This window comes from Dryobates pubescens, chromosome 2, assembly GCF_014839835.1.
Source record: "Dryobates pubescens isolate bDryPub1 chromosome 2, bDryPub1.pri, whole genome shotgun sequence".
Taxonomy (NCBI): domain Eukaryota; kingdom Metazoa; phylum Chordata; class Aves; order Piciformes; family Picidae; genus Dryobates; species Dryobates pubescens.
This window is the reverse complement of record NC_071613.1, coordinates 49,361,145-49,388,079: the sequence shown is the minus strand read 5'-3', so window position 1 is coordinate 49,388,079 and position 26,935 is coordinate 49,361,145. Positions and strand designations below refer to the sequence as shown.

The 26,935-nt window shown below is 38.4% G+C and overlaps 1 protein-coding gene across 1 annotated transcript in view; it reads left to right on the top strand.

The window, feature by feature from the left end:
* The first annotated feature begins 248 nt into the window (after positions 1 to 248).
* The window catches only part of DARS1 (aspartyl-tRNA synthetase 1), a 40,628-nt gene continuing 13,941 nt past the window's right edge, over positions 249 to 26,935 (top strand). Inside the window, exons 1-7 of the mRNA XM_054177205.1 lie at positions 249 to 374; positions 1,561 to 1,618; positions 7,857 to 7,949; positions 12,866 to 12,968; positions 20,320 to 20,422; positions 21,602 to 21,682; positions 22,135 to 22,194. Of these exons, the coding sequence (XP_054033180.1) occupies positions 303 to 374; positions 1,561 to 1,618; positions 7,857 to 7,949; positions 12,866 to 12,968; positions 20,320 to 20,422; positions 21,602 to 21,682; positions 22,135 to 22,194 (570 nt within the window). The 5' untranslated portion in view covers positions 249 to 302. The remainder of the gene's footprint in view (positions 375 to 1,560; positions 1,619 to 7,856; positions 7,950 to 12,865; positions 12,969 to 20,319; positions 20,423 to 21,601; positions 21,683 to 22,134; positions 22,195 to 26,935) is intronic.

Genomic DNA, 26,935 nt, shown 5'->3' with positions numbered 1-26,935 from the left:
CCTCTCGCGCTGAGGGAAGCGCCGAAGCGCCAACTCCCCCAGCCTCAGGCGGCTACCGGCGGGACCGCAGCCGGCCGCTAAGGTAACTCGCGCTGCACCCCGCCCTGTCCCGTGAGAGCTTCCCGCAGCTGCCAGGCGCACAGCAGCGGTAAAGGCTCCACTCTCGCGAGAGTTGTCTGGCGCGGGGCAGGCGCGGCACCCTCGCGCTACCCTTGCGTTCCCGTCGCTGCGCTCGCGAGAGGTGTTCACGCGGAAGCGGCGTGGCCGGGCAGAGCCGAGCGGAGCCTGGTCTGGTGGTGAGGATGCCGAGCGCCGCCGGTCGCGGCCAAGGCCAGGAACGCCGGCAGGAGAATGAAGACTCGTCGCTGGCCGATGTGGGTCTCCACAGGGAAGGGGCGAGCACGGTGTCAAAACTGCCCATCCCGAGAGGGGGAAGGGGCAGGGTCCGGCCTAGCGCGGGGTTGGAGCTGGTCTAGGGTCCGACGCTGAGGGGTCAGGCGGCAGCGGTCCCTGCGGGGTGCGGAGGCCCGGCCCGGGACTGAGGTCTGGCCGGACAGAGGGCAGAGCTGCCTTTTGCTTTTGTCCTGCCGGTCCACTTTCGCCTGCCCTGGGCCCGGCTAGTTCGTGACTCATTGAAGAGCTCGGGCCTTCTCCGGTCACGTAGCGCTTCCTGAGCCCCGCCGGAGCCCGATCTCTGTGTGTGGGGTGGAGGAGGCTCTGCTTGAGCGATGACAAACAGCAGAACCCTGCCTTGTCACCGAGTCTTTTCCCTGTTGCAGTTCCCTACAGGCCACTTCTGCGAGGGCTCCCGTTGGCCTGCCAGGGGTTTCTGTCTTTAACATGTGAAGATCACAGATCCTTGCTGAAAAATAGTAGGCCAGTATTTCTTAAAAAAAATAAAAATAAAGTAGTAATAAAAAACATAACTTTTGCTATAAAATAAATTTTGCTTGCTGATGAAAGGCCGAAAGTGTATCTGCACCAAGGAATTCTGCGTGTAAGTGGCTTTTGTAAAATTACATATGGGCCACAATTCATCAGAAGCAGAGAAACCAAATAAAGTAAAAAGAACTTAGGTTCATATATTCATTTAGGTTCATTTATGCCATTCATATAAATAAATAAATTTTTTTTTTTCATTTGGAAGTGAGTGGAGTTAGTTGGCAAACTAGAATTGTGATCGTGTTGATGAAAAGTTCCCATTTCCCTGTGTCTTACCTAGAAGATTTTGTTAGTAGTCAGGCTTGCTTTGGCTGTCATAGTGGCATGCAGGCTGATGGATTTCCTAGTGTGCCAGAATATGGGAAGGAAATACTTAGCAATGTATCTACTTCTGTAGGACTCAATTATCTTTTCAGGAGTGGACTCTTTATAGAGGTACTCACACTAACTTCTGTGTAGCAAGTAATGATCCTAATGAGTGTTTGCTGTTGGAATTTCTTTTTCTTGCAGGGCACAACTCTTCTTTCACTTGGAGCTAATTGACTTGCATTACTTCAGTTAACTCTGTAATGATTGTGTTAATTTTTCTTTGATATGTATTTCTCACCTCCATTTTAGGATTATGCTAAGGAAAGATATGGAGTGTCATCAATGATTCAATCCCAAGAGAAACCAGGTCAGTTAAAAAAATGAAGTGTTTTAAAAAGAGGGGAGGAAAAGGAAGGAAAAAAGAAATTATGTTCTTGGTATCTTCTGTATTTGTTGCACAAATCATTTACCACACTTATATTCAAATCCTATTGCCATTCTTTCGTTTTACTTGAATACATTTGGTACTCATGAAGCTGCATTTGAAGTGCTGTGTCTAGTTTTGGTCTCTCCAGTGCACAAAGGACATTAACATTTTTGGACCTAGTCCAATTGCTCAGGAACTGGAACAGGGTCTCTGAGGAGAGGCTGAGGGAGCTGGGCTTGTTCAGCCTGGAGAAGAGGAAGTTATGGGGTGATTATTACTGTTTAAAGCTCCTTAATGGGAGGGTGTAGAGAAGATAAAGCCAGACATGAATGTGTGTGGTAATTAGACAGGAGGTCATGGGCACAAGTTGGAACACAGGAAATTCTGATTTCTGAAGGAAAAAAACCTGAGAGTGGTTGGATATTGGAGACGAGTCCGGAGTGGTTATGGAATCTCAGTCTATGTGCTTGCCTGGAGTACACCCTGCACAGCTTGTCAGTTTTTGTCTCTGTCCTGTCACTGCAGACTACCTTTTTTTTTTTTAAATTAAATTGCTATTATTTATCACATAGGGAGTCCTGAGATGTCAGGTTTTTTCTTTGTTTGAAGTTCTTCTATGGCTTCCTGTAACAGTGCTTTGAGTAGGATATCTGTCTGCTTATACAGACCTCATTAGTCCTGCATATGAGCAGCAAATCCATTAATACTATGTATTAACATTACTCATACTACTGTGGATTCAAGAAATCCTCATTTTCTACTGATGTGGAGTTGGAATTCAGAGAGATTTGTGAGCTAGAAAACAATCTCCCAGGCCAGCATCCCAAGAAATAAGAATTTTCATCTTATTCAGTGCATGAAACAGGAATGAGGAAAGGTAATAGACTGGCTTCTTGTAACTTATTCATAGTGAAATGTAAAAAAGGAGCATTATTTGGGCTTAGGTCATTTTTTTTCTCCTCTGAATGGTTGTTTTGATTGACCTCCCTTAGGAAGGGAAATGCAGAATGTAGAGAGGAGAAGAAGACACAAAAGCAATCATAGATTGAAACCAACAGAAGGGAAACATTATGTCAAGAATGTAGTAGGACAAGAAAATCACTAGGGATTGTATTAACAGTCATTATTGAATGAAATACATACTAGCTGTCAAAGAAAGGAAAGGAAAGTTGGGAATGCCCAACTGCTGGCTGCTGTGGTCTCCCTCTTCCTGATGCTGGGTCTTCTGCTAATCCATTTCAGCATGCTATTAGCAACTTGTTTAGCCATCATAGCAAAGTGAAAGGGGTTGGTTAGGGATTGGCTATGGATCTGATGGCTGTTGGAAGGGGCAGGACCACAGCTATACGCAGTTAGGTGGATCCGTGTTACAATCCATAAATTGGTGTGCATAATCAGAAAAGTATAGTACTCAGAAAAAGATAATTTCTCCAAGTTATCATCTGACTGGTTAACCTTCACTGCTGGCTGTAGGCTGAAAGATTGACCCGTTGTATCTCCTCTCCCTGCACTCTTCTGTAGTGGCATTTGGCTCATTAGGGTTTCTGCAAGCTGTTCCCTCTGCCAGTTTCACAACCTATAGCAAACAACCATGTGGGGGACCCAAGCTGGCAGATTGAGATGGTGGATTAAATCCTACCCTGCCAACTGCCTCATATTCAGAGGAAACACACAAGAATACTGGGGAGAAAAAAGTATATTGAGAAGGAAAATGGCGAAAGCTCCAAGGAATGTGGGCTGTGTGCTGTGTTTAGATCTTTTGTCTCCTTGACCCTTGATTGTCATTTTGAAAGAAAAAAGGGCTCAACCAGTGTATGGACAAGTTGAGTAGGTTTTCCAGTGGGCTTAAAGTACAACCTACAACACTCTTGCTGTTCTGTGTTTTAGAAGGTGCTTATCCAGAACACCAAAATCAGGTAACAATAAAACCCCAAATGCCTACAATAAAGAAGTCAAGATCACTCTAGTCCCTTCCTTTAGACTAATGCCCTCTTATTTAGAGATTCAGTAGTTCCTGACAGGAGAGCTCTCACGAAAAGACTCATGGGAGAGTGAAGTCATCACTTGGCATCAGTAGTGCATATGTGCTTTTCTCCAAAGTGTTCTGCTTGTATTGAGTGTCTTGGAGGAACTACTACTTTGGGGGCAGGGGGTGGGGAAGCACAAATATGGGTGTTCCCATCTGTCTGTACAGTATTGATTTTGTTAATTTCTAAAGTCTGTGTGGTTAAATGCCATTTCTAATGAATTGTATGATATGCAGATCCACATACCATCTGGTAGCTGGAGCTAACAGACAATACAGACAGCACAGATGTGGGTAGGAGCTCAGTTGGACACTTGCAGCACTGCTGTTTTTAGGTTTGCTGTAGTAGCTGCGCTGTCCTGAAGACACTTGGCTGGACTTGGGAAATGAAAAAGCCTAGAGTGACCAGAACAAGTAACTGTCCTTTCCAAGGGATGGGCATATTGTTTGTGTGCTATAAGACAAAACTTTTCACATGTCTACAATGTCATTGCATAGATGCTTCACCTTTGCCTGCATTCTTGGCCCACTTCAGTGTTCTGCTAATATTGGCTGACCTGGCTGTTTCATGTTCTCACTTCCTGTTACATCATGTCTTTTAAGTCCTTCCTGCCTGATGAGGCTATGGTTGCTAGTTAAAACTCTGTTTGCCTTTCCCCTTTTCTCCCTTCAGCCCTATTACTTATATCTCTCTTCCCTGGAAGCTGCTTTCATCTTATATTGCTTTTGGCTTTCAGGGTTTTCTTTATTAAACTTCTTTCTCAAATGTATCCAACGTTGTAATGATGTTGGCACCTCACAGAGACAGGAGATACATTGATCGTACTGTTCAAAACTCCATGATGCAAGATAAGTGAACTTAGTAAACAGGCGATGTCACAGGCAGGGAATAGAGGCCTGAGGGTGGAAAAGTCATCTTATCTTGCATAACCCACACAGCTTTTGGGATATGTATCCTCTCCCTCCATTTTTAGAGAGGTTAGAGTACTGAGAGAAAGATAAAAGATATTTAGTATGTTGAAAAGAGATAGTGCTATATGTGAAGGAAATGAAAAACTATAGTTTCCCCTTAAAGATAATTCAGAATGGCAGTGAGGGTGCATGCATATTGATTTGGAGCTGGAAGTGTAATTTCAGACTTGCAGTGTTTTGTTTGAACTTTGTTTCAAATCTTTGTTCCTTTCACCGCAACTGCAGTGTGGTTTAAAACATCTTTGCATTATTTAATTGTTTATAAGTGCTTATCTAGCACAGAAAATGAAAGTATAGATGAAAGAATAGCTTGCATTTGTGAAGGAATAAGTAGGTGGTAGTCTGAAGTGTGGCAGGAAAACCTTAAAGGTGAGAGCAAAGCTTTGGTTTTATCATGGAAGAGAGAGAAATGAACTGAAAGGAATTCTAGATGAAATAATATATGAGAGTGCAGAGGAAAGATTTGAGCTACATACAATATGTTTGTTGGACAAGAGGTAATGAGTGACAAAGACAAACAATTGCTTACACTAACAGATACTATCATCAATTACTGGCCTTTTAAAAACGAGAGAAAAAGAGATTTGGGAAACGTGGAAGGTGGGAAACAAAGTGACATAACAGTGGCTACATGTAGCTCTTTGCATTGAGCTCATTGACAGGAACAGAGGCAACGGGTGCAAGCAGAAACAGCAGGTTGCTTCTGAACATCAGGAAACACTTTGCTGTGAGGGTGACCAAGTGCTGGAACAGGTTGCTCAGGGAGACTGTGGGCTCTCCATGGAGATACTGAAAAACCGTCCAAACTCACTCTTGGACAGCTGGCTTCTAGGCAGCCCTGCTTGAGCAGGGGGTAGATCCCTTCCAATCTCAGCTGTTCTTTAATCTGCTGGTAGAAAAAAACCCAACTTTATTATGTCTCTTTTTTTTGATAGTGTTCTATTACTGGTCTTATGAAAGCTGAAATAGTTTTTAATACTTTGTGCCATGGAGAAATTTTTGTGTTCAAGATGCCTTGTTTAGTCTTGATGAAACATGAACCATTGTGTATCCAAAAGACTTCTAAATATATTTATCTAATGCAGATGGTTCCTGAAGCTGTAAGGACCCATAAAAAGGCTAACACCTCATTCTGTCTTTATGCTTGTGCCTGGAAAATGTTTTAAGTTTCTAAGAATGCAGCTTTAAGTAAACTGAGGTAATTTTAGCTGTCTGAATATCAGACTCTTAGAAATAATAAAGCTTGTGGGTTGTACTGGTTGCACGTTTTCTATAGCACTATACTGATAAAGTTTAAGAATCAGAAATTGCTGGCAAGGGATAACATCTTTATCCCCCTTCTCTCTTCCCCAGTGCACACATGCACACACATTATTGATATATTTGACTCAACTTCTTATGACATTTCTTTGTATGCTTTTGTTCTGTTCTGGTTTTGACGTGTGTCTGTGAAGAAAAAAAACCCTACATTGTCCTGAACATAAGCTAATAAACAATTTCAGCCCCTTAAAATTCCCTGTGCAGAATAATAAGCTTGCAGGGCAGGCTGTGACTGATATTCAGAGACAGAGGGAAGGAGTCCAGAGCAACAGATGGTAACCTAGAGTAGGCAAACTGCAAAAGTTCTGGCGGGAAAAGTCTGGAGTGGAAGTGTCTTAGCAAATGTAATGTTGCTTTGAAACAAGGGAGAAGTCTGTGATGAAAGGCAGAGACAGTGAGTTTGCTTGTGTTTCAAAACAGAATAGAAGGATGGAATATCTGGAGTTGGAAGAGACCCATAAGGACCACTGTCCCCCTTGAAAATCTTTTTTTGTCTCATAAGCAGTGTTTTTAACTACATAAAATATAAAAATTAATAAGTGTAGCTCTTAGAACTGTTGAGGATCTCTGCAATGGTGTGTATATCCTCCAAATGGTTTGTAGATACTATAGGAAGTAAGTCTTTGGGGCCATGTAAAAATATATTTGGCAAAAAAACCTACAGAACAATACAGTTATTCTTTCTGGAATAGCTTCATTTACAATAATAAAATGCATCTCACGGAATAATGGCATGCACCCAGCACAGTTGCAGTTCATAATGGTTGTATACAATTCTTAGCATCCTGAGTTATTTAAAAATATTCTCCTTTATAATTTTTTTTCTTTATTATCCAAAATCTGTCCTTTCCAAACCATGCATTCCTATTGTTATTTAGCTTTCTCAGCTACACAGTTTGAAGGGTTCTTTCTGATGAATCCTGGCTGCTGCACTGGTAGTAGTGCTTTATCAGGTTGTCAGCAACACTCAAAATAAATTGCTGGTTTTACACAGTATTACTCTCATTGCTCCAAAATGCCAATGATTTAATCAAATCTTCTAATTTCTAATGCATATTTACTTATGGTTCCCACTGGAATGGGCTGCCTGAGGAGGTGGTGGGGTCGCCGTCGCTAGGGGTGTTCAGGGCGAGGCTTGACAGGATGCTTGGTTCCATGGTTTAGTTGATTGGGTAGTGTTGGATGATAGGTTGGACATGATGATCTCGAAGGTCTCTTCCAACCTGGTTTATTCTATTCTATTCTATTCTATCTCTATCTCTATCTCTATCTCTATCTCTATCTCTATCTCTATCTCTATCTCTATCTCTATCTCTATCTCTATCTCTATCTCTATCTCTATTTTAAGTATGTTAGTCATACTTGCCCTACTTACATAGGTACAGCGAATAATCTCATCAGTTCTGAGCTGTTGTTTTGCTGTGTTCAGCGCACCAGCTTTCATGTCCCACAGTGGAGCAGGGCAGACATCCCCTAGCTAGCAGAATTTCAGTCTAATAAGTGCAGGCAGTACAGTGCAGCACAGTGAAGTCTTATCTAATAAAACAGTGTACTCATACTACGTTCTGCCATCCATGGGCTACAGTAGCTCTTGCTATTGGTTTAGTACGGTTTGACCCTGCTATTTAAGTCAAGCAATAAACTTAAACCTGTTTAAAACCACTTGATCAAGTACAATTTGCTGAGAAAGGAAATGGAATCTTGTGTGTTTTCAGTATATCTGTTATGCTGTGGACTGATTTTAAATTTTAGCAATGATGGAAAATGTATTTGGAATTTATAGTTAAAAATGTTTTGCTTAAAAACCTCCAACCCTAAACTGTCTTAAACTGTTTTCTTGTTTTATTTTCTGTTATTCAGATAGAGTTTTGATTCGAATAAAAGACTTGACAGCAGAGAAGGCTGATGAAGTAGTTTGGGTGCGTGGCAGAATTCATACAAGCAGAGCTAAAGGTGAGATGCCTCCAGGGTTTCATTTTTTATTTCCTTATATTGATAGTATAACCTGAATGTTTATTTTGGCTTCATGACCCCTTAGTTATGTCTTGCACACAAGAAAACTGCCACCAGGTTACTCAGTGTTCATTTTTGACTTGTTAACTTTCTCTTTTTTTCATTCATCTTGCCCCAAAAAGGTATAAGGAAATTTTGTTTTCAGCTGATTGGAAATTGGACATTACTGTTACAATGTAGTAAAAATAAATTCTGGTTTTGTCATATTATTAGCAAATGTGTGAGCAATTGTAAAGAGGAATTTGAAAAATACTGTAGTCATTTTCTTTTGAGTGATAACAGTCGGGAGGTAAAACAGTTACCAGCTTCTACTGTAGAACTTAATTTTTTGGGGAAACATATCAGTTTTCAGACAGGCTGCCATATTTATTCTGCTGCATGTGAAAATTTTCACTGGACCTTTTCTTCACCAGGAAATAAAAATCTGTGTTAAAATTTGAGAATTGTTACTTTCAATTTCCAGTGTCTGATTGTATGAATTAGAACTTAAAATAAGAAACGTCATCTTTATTTTAATGAGACAAAGGGAAAATCCTTTTGCAGGTTCTCAGTGGTGTGGGCTGACATACTTGGCTGTCTGACAACCGTATTTCTTTCCTGAACTTAGAAGTCCTCTCTGGAGATCAGTTTGCCATATGCAAACTTAAATAGGCTTTGGCCTTTTCAGTTGTCATCAGACGCTGACAACTGTTGTACTGATTTCAGTTATGTTTGGCAGCTCTGTAGTGAGATACAAATGCCTTGTCTTCCAAAGAGTTGAAAAAAAAAAGATCATAAAGAAATTGTCTTCTCAAATGAAACTTAACACTTTTCTTTGAGTTGGGAATAATGCTAATTAGGAATGAGAATCCAGTACAGAATATTGTCACAGGTACCAGGTTCATTTGTCTTTCTGAGGCTTCATTTTCTTAAAATGTGTCCATTGTGATGAGTGTCTGTAATGCAGGTAGTTAAAATATGGAACTGCATGGAAATATGTAGATATAATGTACATTTGAATTGGTATTAGAAACTTCAAATTTAGGAGGTCCTCTGTGATTTCCTCAATAGCTCTGTCATGAAGTCTTACATGGAATTCACTTTCCTATAAATAGAAATTTTTGACCTCAAAAGCTGTGAGAGAGTTGGTCACTATACATTGAAATTGTTCAGACAGGGAGACACTTAACTCTTACTATCAGTATGCAAACGAGAGTATCCTTATGGCTTTTTCTTTTGCAATTGTAGGAGGAGTTCAGGCAACAATTTATTAAAGTCAGGTGTCTATGCAGACATTTAAATGTCTATGCAGACATTTAAAACAATGTAAAATTCAATGGCTGCTTATTACTTGTCTCCATATTGCATTTATATACAGTGTCTTGTGTGATATATGCATTTACTTCAGTCAGAGTAACATATATGTTAACATGATACTAATGTGTTACAAGAAGCTGTTTGCTATCCTTCACTTTTGACTTCAGGAAAGACCATTGTTTTTTGTTAAGCAGCAGTGCTTATTTTCAAAACTCTTTAACACAACCTGAAGAAAGAAAGCTAAAGGCATTGATTACGGGCATGAAGTGTTCTCAATTTATTGATTATGCTTCTTGTTCCTTCTTGGTCTGACAACACAGAATAATTCTGACATTCAGGGAATGCTGCTGGGGAATGCCTTATGCTTGTTTATTTAAGCTCTGGGGGAAAGAATCCTACAAGAAAACCAAATGTTTAAGAGTAAAAAGTAATATTAGCTTTTCCCACACACATTGTGGTGCTATTCCTACCATTATGAAAAGGAAAGTCTTGCAGGAAACAGGAAAATCTTACACGTAAGTAGTGTTAGTTTTTCTCAGAAGCCCAAATTTGACTCCTAAATAACCAACATAGCCTTTATTTAACCCCATCTTCTTCTGACCAATAAACCAAAAAACCCCCCACAAAATGTGAGCAACTGTAGAATCCAGCTGTCTCATTTGGCAGGCCACTCATGAAGTCTGATGGAAATTAACTGAAGGATGTGTAAAGAATGGGGTGTTGGGAATTTCTGTGGGGTTTACTAAAATTAAAGTGCCTGGGGCCTTGTGGTTTTTATCGATTGAATAAATGCTATTTTTGGCCTATTTTGAAGCTACTGATCACGTTTATCATCAAAAAGCAGCTGGGAAATCACTCGGGGTTCTGCCAGGCAGCTGGGACTTGTGCAGTATGTTGGTTTTGGTTTAGGAATGCAAAGGTTTATAAAACATCAAAACTATACATCTCAAAATAAAAGTACCACCAAGGGCAATTTACATACGGGACCAAATTTTGTAGTAAGCATATAAAGTTTTCTTTGCTGGCAGGTGTGTGTAAATAGTGATGTATTAATTTATATGACAAAATATTTTTTATTCTTTATACAAATTTGTTCCTTACATCCTTTTCTCTCAAAAGGTCTTAGCACTTACATCCAAGAAAGGAAACATTCCTATCTGGTTTTATGTGCTTACTTTTGGTGGGTTTCTCTGTGTGGCATCTTCTCTTATTTGTTCAGTGATTAAAAGTTCCTTGCATTAGACTGAGTCAGACATTTGAAACCAAATTTATTTGGAAAGTTTTCATCTGTTTAGGCATTTTTGTGGGACACAATATTGGTCTGTTTTATAGAAACTTAGTTTGCTGTTGAATGTTGGTCTTAGACTTTTCACTTGAATACCATGTAAATATTGTGAAACACATGGAGAACATCCCATAATTCCTTTGTTTTTTTCTGTCCCTTCATCTGGAAAGACATCTAATCATTGAGTAGTTTTGATTATGGGTTGTCTTTCTGAAATTGTATTTTGCATGCCTTTTGGGAAAACTTCTGTTTCCTCCTACAGTCTCTGTAATTGATGTTTTAACTATTCCTATCAGGGAGGTTTGTTTGATCACTTATCTTCTGCATGATTAGAATTGGTTATATTCTACAAAACATCCTATTTCATCATGAAAACAACTGCTGTTACTCATGACAAGAAAATTTGAATCCTTTTATGATGCAGATATTGATCAGACTTCTAGTGGTTGGCATTAAGTACAACGGCCAAATTTCTGCTTCTGGTTAGTATGACAGGAGCTCCTGCCATATATTTCACTGTCTTCTCTTTAAATATTTAGTAGTTGAGTGACATTGTAGCTGTCTTCAGCTGAGTATTTTTTTGTTTGAACCCCTTGTATATCCTCACCAAAACTTCAGTCATATTTCGCTAAATTATTTGTGACTGAAATCATGGAGACAAATACTGTTTTCTGGGATACACTGTGTCAGACCACACTGTCAGTAAGAAATACTGAGATGTCAAAGATGTGAGATACACTTTGCTCATCCAAAGAAACTGAGCATATTGTGTCCTGTGGAAAAACTGTGCTTTGTTTGTTGAGTTACTGCATCTGAAACACAGGCATGTATACCAATGAACTCTTGTTTAATGTCTGAAGCCTATATTTTTCTAATTTAAGTCCATGGCTTAATGTTTGCCTGCAAGAGCTATGTACATCCATACCATATTAGCTTCTTTAGTTAGCTATTGCAGCCTCTGGAATAAAGAAATAATTGTACTCTGTTTTCTGAAAATACTGCATTTCAGAAACCATAATGATAAGACAAGATTCTTTACTTCCAATAATTATGGTGTTATTCTAAAATAGTATTTTGTCTTAGGTTTGTATGTTTGCTTTTATTTCCATTAGATTGTGTGTCAAATGTTCAGCATTTATCTTCTGATACTGTTTAAATTATCTGCAGGTATGTGTCAGGCAGGAATGGTAATCTACATAATTATAAGTGAAAACTGAAAGTGGCTTCTAATGCTAGTTGATTTTAATGTTTTAAAGGCTGAGTCATTGGTAACTGGGAAATAGCTATCTATAACAAAGCTCCTGGCTTCTTCCCATTCTTACCATTTTAATAGAAATGTTGTAATGTTATGAGTCAGAACTTGGAATTAAAATGATATTGATGCATTTTATCAGATGCTGATACAACAATGAAGTGTTTGTTGTCAGTTTTTCTCTCCATGGAAGACACATTTAAAATCACCATATTTCCTTACATCTAACTTCAGGAGTAAATTATTATTGGAGATGTGAGAGAAATATGAAATGAGTGTGTCAGCTAAACAGATTAGAAAGAGAGTTGTTGACTTGGAAATAGGCATTTTTAATGTCAACAAAGTACTTTGTAAATCATTATTAATTCCTATCAACTTCTTTTTTGCTAAGTTGTTCATGAATAAATTGCTCTTACTGGAATTTTCACTTGGATCTTTTAGGTTCTTGTCATTCACCAGCATCAATACTCTTTTTGTTCCCCTTCATTCTGTATGTGTGTGGTGTATTATAGAATGAACATTGTTGGTTTAGTCCCTGTGGTGCAAAATCCAGCCTATTTCCCAGAGCAGTTTTGTAAAGTGAACTCTACAGCTTTAATTTGAGATGACAAGAAAAAACGTTTAAAATAATGTAGACTGGAAGTAGTTGTGAGCAGAACAACAAGGAAAAGTGTGCTTCTTGCAGTTGAAAAACAGTAGAGATTTTAAAGGTTGTGATTTCTATTTCTTGGTTTTACCTAGATATAATTTGGCTTGAAAAGCTTATTGTTATTTTTAGAAAAGGTCTGTTCATGTGTTTATGGACATAAAGCAGAATTGCTTGGTTTATCTCATTGCTCGCTCTGTGTGCACATGCGAAGCAGACTAGTTTGGTGTAGTTATTTGGGTGTGGGAGCTAGTGAGGGAGACACACATTCCTTTAAAAGCTCAGCATTTTTGGTATAGTAAAGCATTTTTTCTCATTCACAAAGACCTCGAGTAACTTGTCCTTAATACACCTGTGTTGTTTTCCTTTGTATTCAGGGAAGCAGTGTTTCTTAGTCCTGCGTCAGCAGCAGTTTAATATCCAGGCTCTTGTGGCTGTGGGACAGCATGCAAGCAAGCAGATGGTAAAGTTTGCTGCCAAGTAAGTAAGCAATTATATCCTGTTGTCAGAGTAAACAATGGTGGGAACCAGGACTCCCAGGGGTTGGGACCATTTTCACACATTAACATCAATGCTTCGTTTGTTTTAAAATGTAGTTATTTAAATTGTCAGCTCACTATTGCTTTGAATACATTACACTGACAAAAGATAAAATAGGGAACAGGCTTGAAATTCATTCTGAACTGCTGAAGCAGCATTCTTTTGCCATAGACAACCTACATTTACTTTCAAGCTGGCTAACAAAAAGTCTGGCAAGCTGAGCTTAGTGGGACACTTCATTTTGTAGGTGGTGTTTCTGTCTGCACATGCTCAGGGGTTTTCTCCTACAAAGTGTAGTTAATACATTTTATACTTATATACTATATACATATATATATACACACACACACACTACTATATATATATGCACTATATATACTTATATACTATATATAGAACTGATGTGAAGAAGTTCATATTGCAAGTGGCTTACTGAGTTGAAGAAATTAAGAGAATCTTCTGAGCACTGAATTAATCTCATTTACACCTTATTTTTGGCACTAGAACTTTTAATAAGGGATATAAGTTACTTTAAAAAATATTCATTTGGAAGCTAATAGTTAGACATGTCAATTGAGCAAGTGTTTATTTAAGCAATTTAAATGCAGTTATTTGCTTTGTTCTTAAAGATAAAAAATAATCTTCTCATGCTGCTTGCTTCAAGATTGTGGTTTCAGGTTGTCCACTATTAAACATGTTTACATGGCAAAGGTATTTTATAGAAGAGCTTTCAATCATTTATTTCTACTTGTTCACAAACAGAAATGTGGATCAGTTCGGTGCAATAATCTGTTTAACGTGTGGCACTTGAGTTGCTTCTGTGTAGTTCTTGGCACTACTCTCATGCCTGGGAAAGGAGCCCCCACTAATTAGCTGCAAAAGTGCTACAGCCTTCAACCTTCAATATGTCAGGGAGAGGAGGGATTCATTATAGTGTAGACTACCAGAAGCCAAGTTAAGAAGTTTAGGATAATGCTTCTGCTGATGAGGTTCAAGGCAACGGGAAAACAGAACCAGCAGTGTTTGCTGTTTGGCGATGCTTAGTGTTGGCAGTGCCATGTGAAGCATGCTGTTTACAGGTGTTTATCAGCCAAAGTGAAGTGTTCTGTTTCTTCATGAAATAGTTTGTTCTCTCCAGTGCTCAGAATCTTTGAAAAGAATTAAGTGTAATGTACTCATTCCCCAGTCCATCTCTTTCTAACCTACCAGCTGTCTGCCTTTACTCTCTCAACAAATTTGCACTACAGAACAGTTAAACAGCTCTTAGAGTTCCGATGCATACTGTCCTACTCTTCAGTTCTCTCCAACATCTCTTTTTTTCAGTTTTCCTCATAGCCCTTTCCTCCATAACTGAATTTCTTATATTTCATGGGTGGCAGAGCTCAGTGATTAGGAGCTCATGAGAAGGAAGTTGGTCCTTAGTCTTTTCTTCCATGATCTGACTCTGCCACTTGTAAAACTTCTGTGCCTTTTTTTTTTTTCTCATTTACTAATATTTCTTTTTATCTTTTAGTTTTCTCTCAGGTTAGTGATTTAAACTAGGTCATGAAGGTCTGGAGCTAACAATGAGTGGAAAATGGGGGAAAAAGCTATCTGGAAAGAGTAGAGGGCAAAACTGCTTTCTCTTCTGGCAGCAGTGAGCTGTTAAATCAGGCAGGACCTCATCTTTAGGTTCTTTCCAACTCACTGTTATCTCCCTACTTTTCTTGATGTGGTAGATCTGATTTCCTCTGAGTAGCCAGACTCATGATGTTTGTACTGAGTTTTGACTTTTAATTTTTCTCCCTTTTGTGATAGCATTTGCTAGCTAAACCCTGATACTTCAGCCTCCCTAATTTGTAGCATGCATGTTTTACTCATTAGTTGTGCTTCTGAAGTGCTCACATGCTTATCTTCATGCTCTTTGAACAAACTTTCTTTGCTGTGGCCGCCTGAGTTTATTTTTGGGGGCTTGCTTTTGGTTTTTTAGCACCATCGGTGCAATCATCTTCTTGTGATGCCTTCCTACTAACAATCCTATTATTTTAATATCCTGCCATGCTCTCCCTTTTTCCAGTGTTTTATCTCCTTCTACAATTTTGTCTGATGTTACCATTGTAAGCTGCCTCTTGTCCTTCAGAGGCTTCTGCTGTTCCCTGACTTCTAAGTATACTTGGGGTCACTGTGCCAGTAACACCTGAAGCACAGCAAGAGTACGTGCCTTGTCTTCAGGCACTTTCCTGCTAGTCTTCACCTGCTCTGAAATAATGACACTATTAGTAGCAGATGAATCTGGTCTTGGATGTCTAAAAATAACTATATTGTTTCCCTGCCTTTCTCAGTGTCTTTTTGTCACCTCCCCTTGTTTCCTACACACCAAATGAGGAAATATACACATTTATTGGAGATAACATGTAACTTAAATTCTTTACACTTCAATTAAACTAATCTTTTTCAGAGGTTAGCACATGAACTTTATTTTTCATGTGCTGCTTTCTCACATTTTGGTATTGGGTGCAAAACTTTTTCAAAGTAATTTGTCAAATTCTGCATCTCAGGTTTTTAATGCATCTCAGCATTTTTTGTGCAAATATTAATAAATAATAAACAAACCAGTTCCTCTTTTAGATATTGGCACATGGAACCCAAGAACTTTCATAACCTTCTGTGGTCTAGCAATATTCATGTAGTAATTGTCTCCATTATCATCAGAGTATAGGTTCTTAGAGATAGATACTAAAATACTGGTTTAACTTTGTTTTAGAGAAAAACTTCTGTGAATTTGACAATGAAAATTTTCTAGTTGAACTTTGAGAACCTACATAGCCAATAAAATAGGGCCAGTAGAGATACTGGGTTGGTAACTGTGGAGTTCTTAAAGCCTTTCATCAGGATGCTGTCAAAAGAGTTACTTGTCAAGTGGTGCAATTAGTGATCTATGAACCTGCTTTTGTCCATAAAGTGTAGGCTGTGGTCAATTTTGGTTTTCTTTGTAATTTTTTATATCAGCATTCAGCCTTTCCCCCTACTGGTACCATAGCCAGGTGTTATGTTATAGCAGTTGGGAGAGGTGGTTAACAGGTTCTAATTTAGCTGCCCAAGCAGTGTGCACTTGCTCAGGAAGTAATTTGAGGGCTCATCATTACAGCCTTAGAGAATGAAAATCTAGAAAAGAGATTAAAAATTGAAAAGATGGGTAAACCTGTATGAAAATTTTTCACAGTATAGAAAAATATACCCAAGTTTGGCAGCTAGATAAATTTGTGATACCAGGAAAACTGCTGGATATTGGAAAGGTGTTTTCTTTTCTATTTATATTTTAATCACTTAGCGGGAAGAAAGTGTCAAATCACAGCTGTTAAGTTTGCTGGTGGTACAGAAATTGGAATGGTGAAGTAGAGGCTAGGAGTATGCAGTAACCAGGGTCAATTTGGAGTAATCAGTATGATACTTTTAAATGTAAATTTGTACCTTGGAGGTCATTTTGTGTCTGTTCAGGATAATTATGTAGGAAAATAAGTGACGAGAAATGTAAGGTCATGATAGATAACTGACTTAAGAGGAGCCCATGCAACTCACTTACCTGCTATACTATGAGATCTCTTGAGTTTTGAGAAAGAGGAATAAAATGCCATTGATGTAAAATATGCCAGTCATTAGGCCATTCCTGGAATATTTTGTCCACTTTTGCTGTCTTTGTGTCTCAATATATGTCAAACTGGAAAAGGTTGATGCTGAAGCTGCAAGATTAAATTATATGGGGTGAGGCAGATCTGCCTTCCTGTGAGGCTAAAGAAAACTCTCTATTCTATCCAAGAGAAATTAGAAAGTAATTTATGTAGTAAGTAAATTCCAGTCTGATGGTACCTATGCAAGAAGGTTTGCAGATACAAAGGTGTGATGAGATGAAATGAACAGATGGTGAAGCTAGGTGAACTCAGAAGGAAAATGAAGTAGAATTTTTTTTTAGTGAAAATGATTAAAAATGTGTAGTAGCTTTGTTACTTAAAATCTTGCTAAATGAGATAGGTTTTAGTGTTCTGGTTTCATTTCTTTGCACCCCCCCAGAAGATACACAGATTCATCCAGATGTTAGAATGTTGGCATAGGAAACAGATTGTTGTATTTTTAGAATTAAGAGAATAAGAATAGGTGTTTACCTAGCATTCATGTATTCAGTGTCAGTTAGCTTCCTTTTCAGAGGGCTTAATGGATACTGACTGTGCAGACAGTGTTACAGGTGCTGCTATTGACTTGAATATAAAATGTTTATGCTTCCAAGAATTTACCAAGTGAATTATTTTTTTCAGAGTAAACTCTGTTGCCTTCAGCTTTAACTGACAAGACATTTAGTTAAAGGAATATTGGTTGCTATGGTTATGACAATTATTTAATGTTTTTAGATTTTCTGTTTGAAGTCTGTAAATAGCCAAGTTTCTTCCAATTCCTCAGACTTCTGATCAAGAAAATGTTGATTGTGATTCACTGAGGGAGGCCCACATTGGGTTCAGCTTGCAACACGAAGCTGTTGATGAAAGATGTTGTCATATAGACTGCAATAATGCAATCCTGTGGTTAAAAGATAAAGTCTTGGCTAATAGGCATGCAGATAATTAAGAGGGACATAAGGCATCTAGTGGACATTTTAGTAATTATAGTCTTGGGATTTTGGAAGGAATGTATGTATACAAAGAAGAAGTTTGCTATGCAGAGGACATTTTTATTATTGGACTTTATGAATCTATCACTGAAATAGGCTCTTCAAGGATTAAACAGTATAAAGATGTCATTTGTATTTTCTTAGTGCATCCTAACGTAGTTTCTAGTCCTTTGTAATATTGATTAAAGTTAGAAATGCTGTTGTCTTTAATGGAAATGGTGCTAGCTTTGCAATGCTTTTTTGCTACTCACTCACCTTTTTGTTTGTTTGTTTTTTTGTTTGTTTGTTTTTTCATTACCCAGGGGAATTTTACCAAAAAGTCACCTAGATGACTTAGTGCTGCTGCTGCTGTTGCAGAGAACTCTTTACTGTAGTTAATTTACTGTTTGCTGTAGTTACCAGTGTTTAATTAAGGCATCTTGTTTCTTTTTGTAACTGGAATTGAAGTTACCATTTTAGTAACATTCTTGAAATTACTTGCTGGGATCACAAAGACACCTTCTGGGTTTCTATAGTTTCGAGTCCATGCAGTGTGTTAGGGACTACAGATTTTTCCAGCACTACATTTTGCTGAGTGTGGTTCAAACAGAGCTGAAAACATGAGTTTTTACTTACATGTCAGATTAGATATATAGTCTGAATGAGCAAAAGCATATTTTGTAACTATCAAACGAGTGTTTAGAGTTGGTGATGAATGTTTGTAATTACAAAGGTGGTCATACGCAGTGGAAAAGTTGGCAATGCTTTTGTGTGCCATGGCAATTATATATACAGGGTCTTCATTGATAGGAACTGAGTTTAGATATATTATGACAAATTATGGCACATTTAATGACTAAGAGATGTTACAGTTTTAAAGTGCATTCCAGACCAAGAAACACAAAGCTTTAATTGCAGCTTCAGCTTAGAGAGAGTGAAAAAGCACATTTAATCACAAGTGCAGAGTTCTGAAGTTTGATTATGCAAGTTTTCAAAGCAATATTGCAGATACAATGATGTAAAAGTCAGTTTCTTCTTCTATTTTTAAACCACTACCATTTTGCATCTCTTGAATTCCGTGCATGTTCAGATCAAAGCTCTGTAGGGGCTTCACTAACACCAGTTCTCGGCCATGGGATCAGTCATCTGATTACGAATCCATCACGCAACACATTTACACTTAACCATTATTATTTTCAGGGTGCAGAGAATTCGCTTCAGTAAGTTTAAAACAGATTGTTTGTATTAGTGAGAGACCTTTTATTTAATAGATTAGAAACTGACATTTTCCAATGAAGACACTGATATGCATGTCATTTGTAGTGTTTTCTGGGCCAAAATGTTGACATGAAAAAGGAAGCAGGAACAATAACAGAGAACGATTTAGTGCGTGTGTGTGTAAGTTTGCACAAGGAAAACTCTTCTAAATATTCATGTATTTGAAAAGCAAAGGGAATTTATGCTTACACCTAATATTATTTTAACATTATGTATTTTCTGTGTGTTTCTTATCATCATGCTCTCCTGCATCCGTAGCATTGTATCTCTGCCTCAGTCTTTTTAAACAATCATTTGTAGGAGTGTGCACTTCTAAGCACTTAGTGTCATTTCTCCTTGTCTTGAATTTTTCTCTGCTTAAATAATGGAGATGAATGGAGGCTCACCCTTAGCTAAATGAGTTCTGATTTAAAACCTACTGTCGACCTCTGCTTTGTACAAATGTAGCCATTTGTTCGTTACATTGATTTGAGCAACTGTAGCTCTTTCAAAGTGTAAATGTACCAGAAAAACATACTATTCACAAACTTTGTGCAGTGTGTGGAATTACCTAATGGTTAAGGAAGTCAAGCATATGAAGCACCAAGATCTATATAACATTTAGTGCATCTGCTAAAGAGCTCTTTCACCTGACAATATGAGTATCAAAGAAATTGTGTAATCAACTAAAATACTCAAATTTGCTGGTTTTCAGTGCTAGTAACTTACTTACTTTGATGCTGTTAGGTTTTGAGACTTGTGATGTGCATACAGATCACTTTCTCCCAGATGATTCTAGAGGCTTTTGTTATTGTTTGCTTATAGCAGTCACACTTTATATTGTGTTTTTGGAAGACTTTCAAGATGTTACATGGTGTTTTAATATACTATTAGTGACTGTTAGTGGAGAGCAATTAAGATGTCCCTTGTCACAAATGATTTAGAAGCATCTTGCATCTTTCAGTAACAAGTCATGTAGTTTAAACAAGATCAATCAGTTTTGATTTTTCCCTCAAGATCTAGGACTTCCTTTCAGTTTGTTTTTCTGCTGGTTAAGACACATCTTCCAGATAATTACATCAGCTGACACATACAGGAGTGTATGTGGCCTAGAAAAAGAACTATGCAACTTGTCAGTTTATGTATACATACAGAAAGAATGAGTGAGCACTATGGTTAATCACAATTCTTTCCCTCTCAAGTCTTCCATCCCATCTTGAACTCCTTGTGGCTGGGAATATTTTAGCAAAATCCTTCGTACTCATTATACATAATAAGTAACTTTACCTGTATTTTTCACTCTGTTTTGTTGTTCCAGCAGTGCATACAGTGCATGAATGTCCTGGTGCTCAGTACTGAACCCGGTGCAGCGCGCAACGAAATGTAGTAACCCTCTTGTTGTATCTTTATTGACAGCATCAACAAAGAGAGCATTGTGGATGTAGAAGGTGTGGTGAGGAAAGCATATCAGAAGATTGGAGGTTGTACTCAGCAAGATGTTGAGCTTCATGTTCAAAGGGTAAATTTTTGAGCAAATGAAGCACTGCTTAATTGTTGGAGAGATTATCTGTCTAGGCAGTCCCATACCAGAAAAATAAACTTTGCTTGAAATGACAAATTTCAGTGTGTTATATGTAAATGTGCAACATTGCTGGGTTTATGATTTGATTTTAAAAATTTGCTATTTTTCTTTCTCATTTGAGTTACAGTGCCAAGTAAAATAAAGTATCACACTAGAATAATGTAGCTAGGAATGCTTGCAATTCTAGCTTTTTATTCTGAACTTCAGCAGATACTATAATAAAAAGTCTGCTTCTTTTTAAGTGCAAGTCAAAGGTTTCTTCTTTATCAGAAAGCTACAATATTCCCCTTAGTACTTTCCAGTGGAATGGAATACATAACTGTCAGCAAAAGTAAAGCACTAGCTTAACAGTATGGAAACCCTTGAAATCTGAAAGTCCTGCAGCTTGTGCTAAAGGGCTGGAGGAAGTGCACCTTTGTAACTTATTTAAATAGAAAGCATATTTAAACCTTTATATAGTATTCTTTCCTTCAAGGTTTACAACCAACCTGTCTGCCTACCACACAGCTGAAACACAGTCACCTGAAGAGTAGAGTACAATGGCTATTATAGCAGTAAGACACATTTTAGCTAAGTGGTGGGGAAAATCTGCAGATTTTGAAGAAAGCATATTTTAATATATGTGCAATTATCCTATGCACCCATGACTAGATTGTAAGGCAAGGCAAGGTGGTTTTCATTCTCTGATTTTATTTTAGCTGTCTTAGAAATTTTCAATCAGAAATGGCTCACTCAGATGCAATCAGATGGTAAGTAAAATAATACATTAACAGCAAGAAGAACGGGATGATCCTGCTACAATCAGAGCTTAAAACTCTGTGAAATTTAGTAATTTCAGACCTGGCATTCATGCTAATAGGCTTGTCCCTCAGGCAGTTTGTACTTGCTCAACTCACTGATTCCCAGAAGAAAGGAAGATATTTTTAATCTTTCAAAAGGAAAATAAGAACTAAGCACTTAGAGTATTGTCATGAGAACGTACCCATGTATCTCAAGTATTTGAATAAAATCACAGTCTTACAGCTGTTTCAAGTCTATGCCAGAAATACCCTTTTGTAAATCACACCTCCTTTTGAGCTGAATCTCAAGCTATTTCTGTTGCTGTCTCAATTTCAGATCTATGTCATCAGTTTAGCTGAACCCCGACTGCCCTTGCAGCTGGATGATGCTGTTCGGCCAGAAGTGGAAGGAGAGGAGGTGAAAACTTTGTATTCTCAAATTATTGTTGTTTATGTAATTGAACAAAAGCGTGAAAGCTAGGCATCTTCCTTAATGCAGTGATTTGGGGGGGGTTGTTAGGCTTGCATTTTACTCCCTGTGTGTTATCCAGAACTGTGTTAAAAATCTCTGATATCTGCTGAACTGCAGTAGAAGGTCGAAACCAGAGGATTTGCAGTCTTCTGTGTGTGTGTGTCTTCTGCATCCTCTTAGCTGGGTTCTGCCTGTGACCCCTGGCAGAAGTTACACCTTGAGCTTTGCTGTGTTGCCAGTTTATGTATGTTCTTTCCAGAATGATCTAGAAATTCTGCTGAATTTAGAAGTCACTCTTGGCTTTCAGACAAAGGATGTTTTCCTCCACTGACTTTGGCTTTACTGGGGTTTTTGGGAGGCATTATATATTCATTATGGTTTTTTGCTGAACTGTTTAGGATGGAAGAGCTACTGTAAACCAGGATACAAGGCTGGACAACAGAGTCATTGATCTGAGGGTAAGGAATATGCTGTGTGGCATACTTTTATTCTTCACATTTCTGATCCATGAAGAAATAAAAGCCATGAAGTTGATGGAAGGGTGTTGTTGGCCAGATTTAAAATAAAAACATTTTCCTATTTCATAAAAGAAATTCTTAAAAGTATGTAATTCATTAAAGTAGTTTAAAGGAGCTGGCATGTGGCCATGTACATCTGGGCTTTTTTATTTATGAAAGACAAAGGTGACTGAATAGGGACAATTTAGAGACAACTTTTCTTCTCAAATGTTTTCTCAGATGCCCACAAACTGTGCAAGATGGAAGTTTTGAATTTAACATGTCATTGGGGTGCTGTAATGCATGTCTCACAAGTGAAATTCTACCAGGCCGCGATAGCAATCTCATTCTTCCTATTTCTTCCACAACATTCAGACCTTTTTCTCTTTTTTTTCCTGAAACACCTTTCTTCAACTAGGTCATAGAAGCACAGCCTTCTGTGAATTCATATATCTCCCAAATATTTACTCTTTTTGATCAACAGCAAACAGCTCCCTACTCAATCACTTATGGAACTTTTCTCCTTTCTAAATTAAATAGCTACGCTAAGCATGTATATAACTAACTGTTCATCTTGACATGAGACTTTCTGGGCTTTTCCTATATTGGTTCTCCACAATAACATTTTAATTAATTTGTCATTGGATGAGATGTGTGCTTAACTCAAGGATATCTAGCACTGCCTTCAAAATACTGATAATGACAGTTTCTCAGTAGATCAATCTATGGACCAGGGAGATGAAACAAAAAAGTTGGTTTTCTTGAAAATTTGGAAGAGTTCTGGCACTGAGATGCTTGAAATATTTGAACATCTGATCCCCTTATCTCAGCAACTAAAACTACTTGTGTAAATTGTTTTACTTGGACCAAAGTTAATTGCTTTTTACTTGACCCTTTGTACAATACTTAGCAAATTCAATTTGTGACTGCTTTTCAGTACTACTCAGTATCTCATCATATTGATCTCTTCATCTGTGTCTTAAATTAAGCCTTTGATGAAAACAATTCTGTAGAATGGTTGAAAGTGAAAAATCATTTAAAACATGATTGGCTTATGGTAGTGGTAAGGCAGTGTACTAAATTGAAGGGAGAACTCTGGAACGCTCCAGATGTGAGTTTTATTTGAACTTCTGGTGATGAAGAACAATACTCAACAGCACTCTACAGAAACTTGAAAAAAATCCATTTAAATTAATGGAATACCTGCATAATAATTTGGAAAAAGCCATGAACCCCAAAGAAGACAGAGAAATGATACAAAGGGAAAGAATGGTTAAAATAGTAGCTGAAAATAATGGTGTGGAAGTACTTCAGATGAGGACATCTGCAGAGTAAAACCCCAGAAAGTATATAGTAATGGGGGGAAACAAAAGGAAGACTGAATGGCCTTAATGGACACAAGAAATGGATCAGAATGGAGTGGGCTAAAATTCTTTTGTCTCTGCAGTTCAGTGGTCCAGCAGAACTCTCCTGGTACTTCTCATATATCTCTACTGGTATAGGAATAGAGCATTAGTTGTCTATGTTCTGTCAGGAGGGTATAGCTGGTGAGCTAAGTGGATGCTGCTGTAACCTTTATGTCTCATCCTCTGCAGGACCTGTGCTGGATGTAATCTGCCCACAGCTTTCCCTTGATTATGCTTTGGTACCTGTCTTGCCTTCCTCCTATGTACAGGAAAAGTTCCTGTCTCTGACTGTGTCACATTTCTGCGTGTCTTTTCTGTGGCACATTTCATCATTTGTTTCAGAACAAAAGCAAATTGTTTTGGGGCAGTAGGCTTGTGCCTCTTCCTAAGTTTGCTTTGTTTGTTCTGCAGGAGCTTTGCTTGTGCAAACGAAGATTCTAAATAATTATGTGTTACTTTGACCTGGTTTTTCAAAGGGAGAGCTGAACAAGCAGAGAAGGATTTAATGAAGAAAGGGGAAATCACAGTGAGAATACATGTGCTTATATGAATGTGCATATCCTAAACACTGCATGCAGTAGAATCACAGGAGTGGGGACATGAAGGCTGTTTGTCCTTCAAAATAACTGAAAAAATCCTTGTGGCAATTTAGGCTGGGTGCTTCCTGAGCTGCCACATAAGTTACACCTCCGGTGTCCAGCGTCCATCCAGTAGGCGGACACAGGAAACAGCATATTTCTGCCTGTAAATCCTGCACCCTATAAATACGTCTGCAATGTGATTCTCTTCCTCTTTCTTCCCTCCCTGCTCCCATGGGAGATGCTCCCTGTCGGGTAAATGGTGGGGGAGTATCTAAGGCCTCTTGGGGCCTGTTTAGCCCTAATGCCAGGATAAGAAGTGGGGGCAGTCTCAGACCTGGCCAGCCTTGGACTAGCCTAGTGGGGGTGGAGAGGAGGCAGGGGGAGGGGAAGAAAGAGCCCTGTGGGTTTTGGGTCCACCCTCAGGTGGGGAGAAGGGAAGCTTGGGACATTTGGTTGTGGTGTAAGGGAAATCTGTATGCTTGGGATGTGCTCATGACTATGCTTTGCAGTTTCCTGTAAAATATCAATTACTTTTCCATTTAAACTTTCCATCACTATCAAATCCATTTGTCTGAGTGTCACTCTTTTGCCCCTTTTGGGGCAATAGGTGATCTGTCCTGCTCTAAACCAGGACAATCCTCCAAAATAGTAATTGATTGTCAGTGATTTGGTTGCATGGACTGGAGCTGTAGTCCAAATAGGACTTCAGAGAGCCCCTGGTGTTTTGTATGTGCTGCCTGAGTAGGTGTGTTGTAAGGAGGATTACAAGACATGATGTGTTAAAAGCTCAGAGAGATATCAGAAACTGTTGTTAGTCACTGCTCTCCCATACCTCTCCCTTTTAGTAAAACCAAATCATGGACAGCAGGGAAGAACTGTTAACAGAATAGTTCTAACAGATAACAGAGATGGGAGTGGTGTGGCTCAGTTGGTAGCACATAAGACCTTTAATGGGGAAGGTTGTGAGTTCAAGCCTGCAGTGGGCACTAGTGTCCTCCCTACTCTAGTCATGAGGTCTGTGGTGACAGGTTGGACTCGATGATCTTTGAGGTCTCTTCCAACCTTAGTAATACTGAATTTACTGAATACTTTGATGGCCTGTTCCTAGAAGTGTGGGAGGAAGTCCAGCCACAGCTGTATGCACCATCTCTTCTGGTTTCCTCAGTACCCCAGTTTAAGGAAGAAAGAGGTCATCAAATATCAAAAATAGATTTAACAAACTAAGTGCATAGGTCTTGGCTGGACTCAGACTAAACAAAGCCCTTAGTGGGGAACTAAAATTACTTTTGTGCATTTAAATACAGTCTTTAAAATAATTTTGTTTAATAAATTTTAGGTAGTGGTTAACCAGTGAGGTCATTGGATGAGGCCAAGTCACGGTGAAGTGGAGCTGTGAAACTCAGTTTTGTTGCATGAATGGAAGGGACTGGATTTCCAAAAGTAGCATCATTCCATCCAGCTGTGCTATATGCTAAGAGAAGTTTGATTATGATGCAATAGAATTGTAATTAATTATAAGGAAATTAGTGGAGATGTTATTCTACAAAGATTGTGAGATTGCCTTTCATGTACATGTGAAAACAGACTGAGCAGTACACCATATTTTTAGCAGCCTTGAATTTTAGTTGCTGACAGAGATCTCCCAGCGGTGTCTGGTAGTATTTTGTGGAGGTTACAGATATAAAGATCCAAGCTATTGCTATTGTAGTTGTTATTCTGATCTGTGGAGGGAAAATGATTATCTAGGGTGGAGCAGTTTTAAAAATCCTGTCCAAGGAATGATGATTGATGAAGAATGAATCTGCTTCTGGTGGGTTAACTCATAAAATGCAGATCACATACATGTGAAGCAGAAAAATTAAGGGTATAGAGACAAGAGAACTGGTGAGAAGAAACACGAGTCCTTGTATAGACCAGTTTTTCTTTCACATAGCCACAGATGACCATGAGAAAACTACTGTTGACTTAAGTATCTATTTTTCATGATGGTTTAATGAAAGTCAGAACAATTGATTCTAGAGATGTTTGCTTTACCATTCCTTTATCAGAACAATTAAAAAGGCAATTTGGAGCACTGATTGTATTTCTAATTCTTTACTTTCTGCTGTTCTTAACTGAAGTATTCAGTGATGTATAGATTTTCTACATCTGTGAAAACATCTACAGAAACCATATTTCCTGAAGATCTGTGGTAGATGAGAAGCAATGAAGAAAAGACAAGCGAAACATTGACTTTTGGGTTCTGCTTCTTGGTTTGTTTTCCTCTGAAGAAAAGAATCAATTCAGGTTCATCCATTTTTAACAGCGGACTTGACTGATGTCCTTGCTCTGGCTTATTTTTGATGTACAGCAGGGTTTTTATCTGAACAGTGTCTGTCCACGTTTGGTTTGAATTACACACATTTTGCAGACCTAATGCTATAATTGTGTCTGCTAATGCACAGCTCATTGAGACCACAGCATTGTCCTTTTAGGGTCAATATTGCCCTGTTTCAACTCATCAGAGTAGAACATAAACATGTATCTTTAGTAGTTTACGGATGTCAGACTATGTTATACGATAATCCAGCTGTACACTGATCTTGATGCAGGGTTGTGCTGGGTTGTTTTGGTTTGGGTTTGTTTTTTTTTTTTTGAGAATACCTGATTACTTCAGGCTTGATTTCATTGTGTTGAATTCAATTTACTCATTGCAAAAGCTGTGTTTTTCCGGAC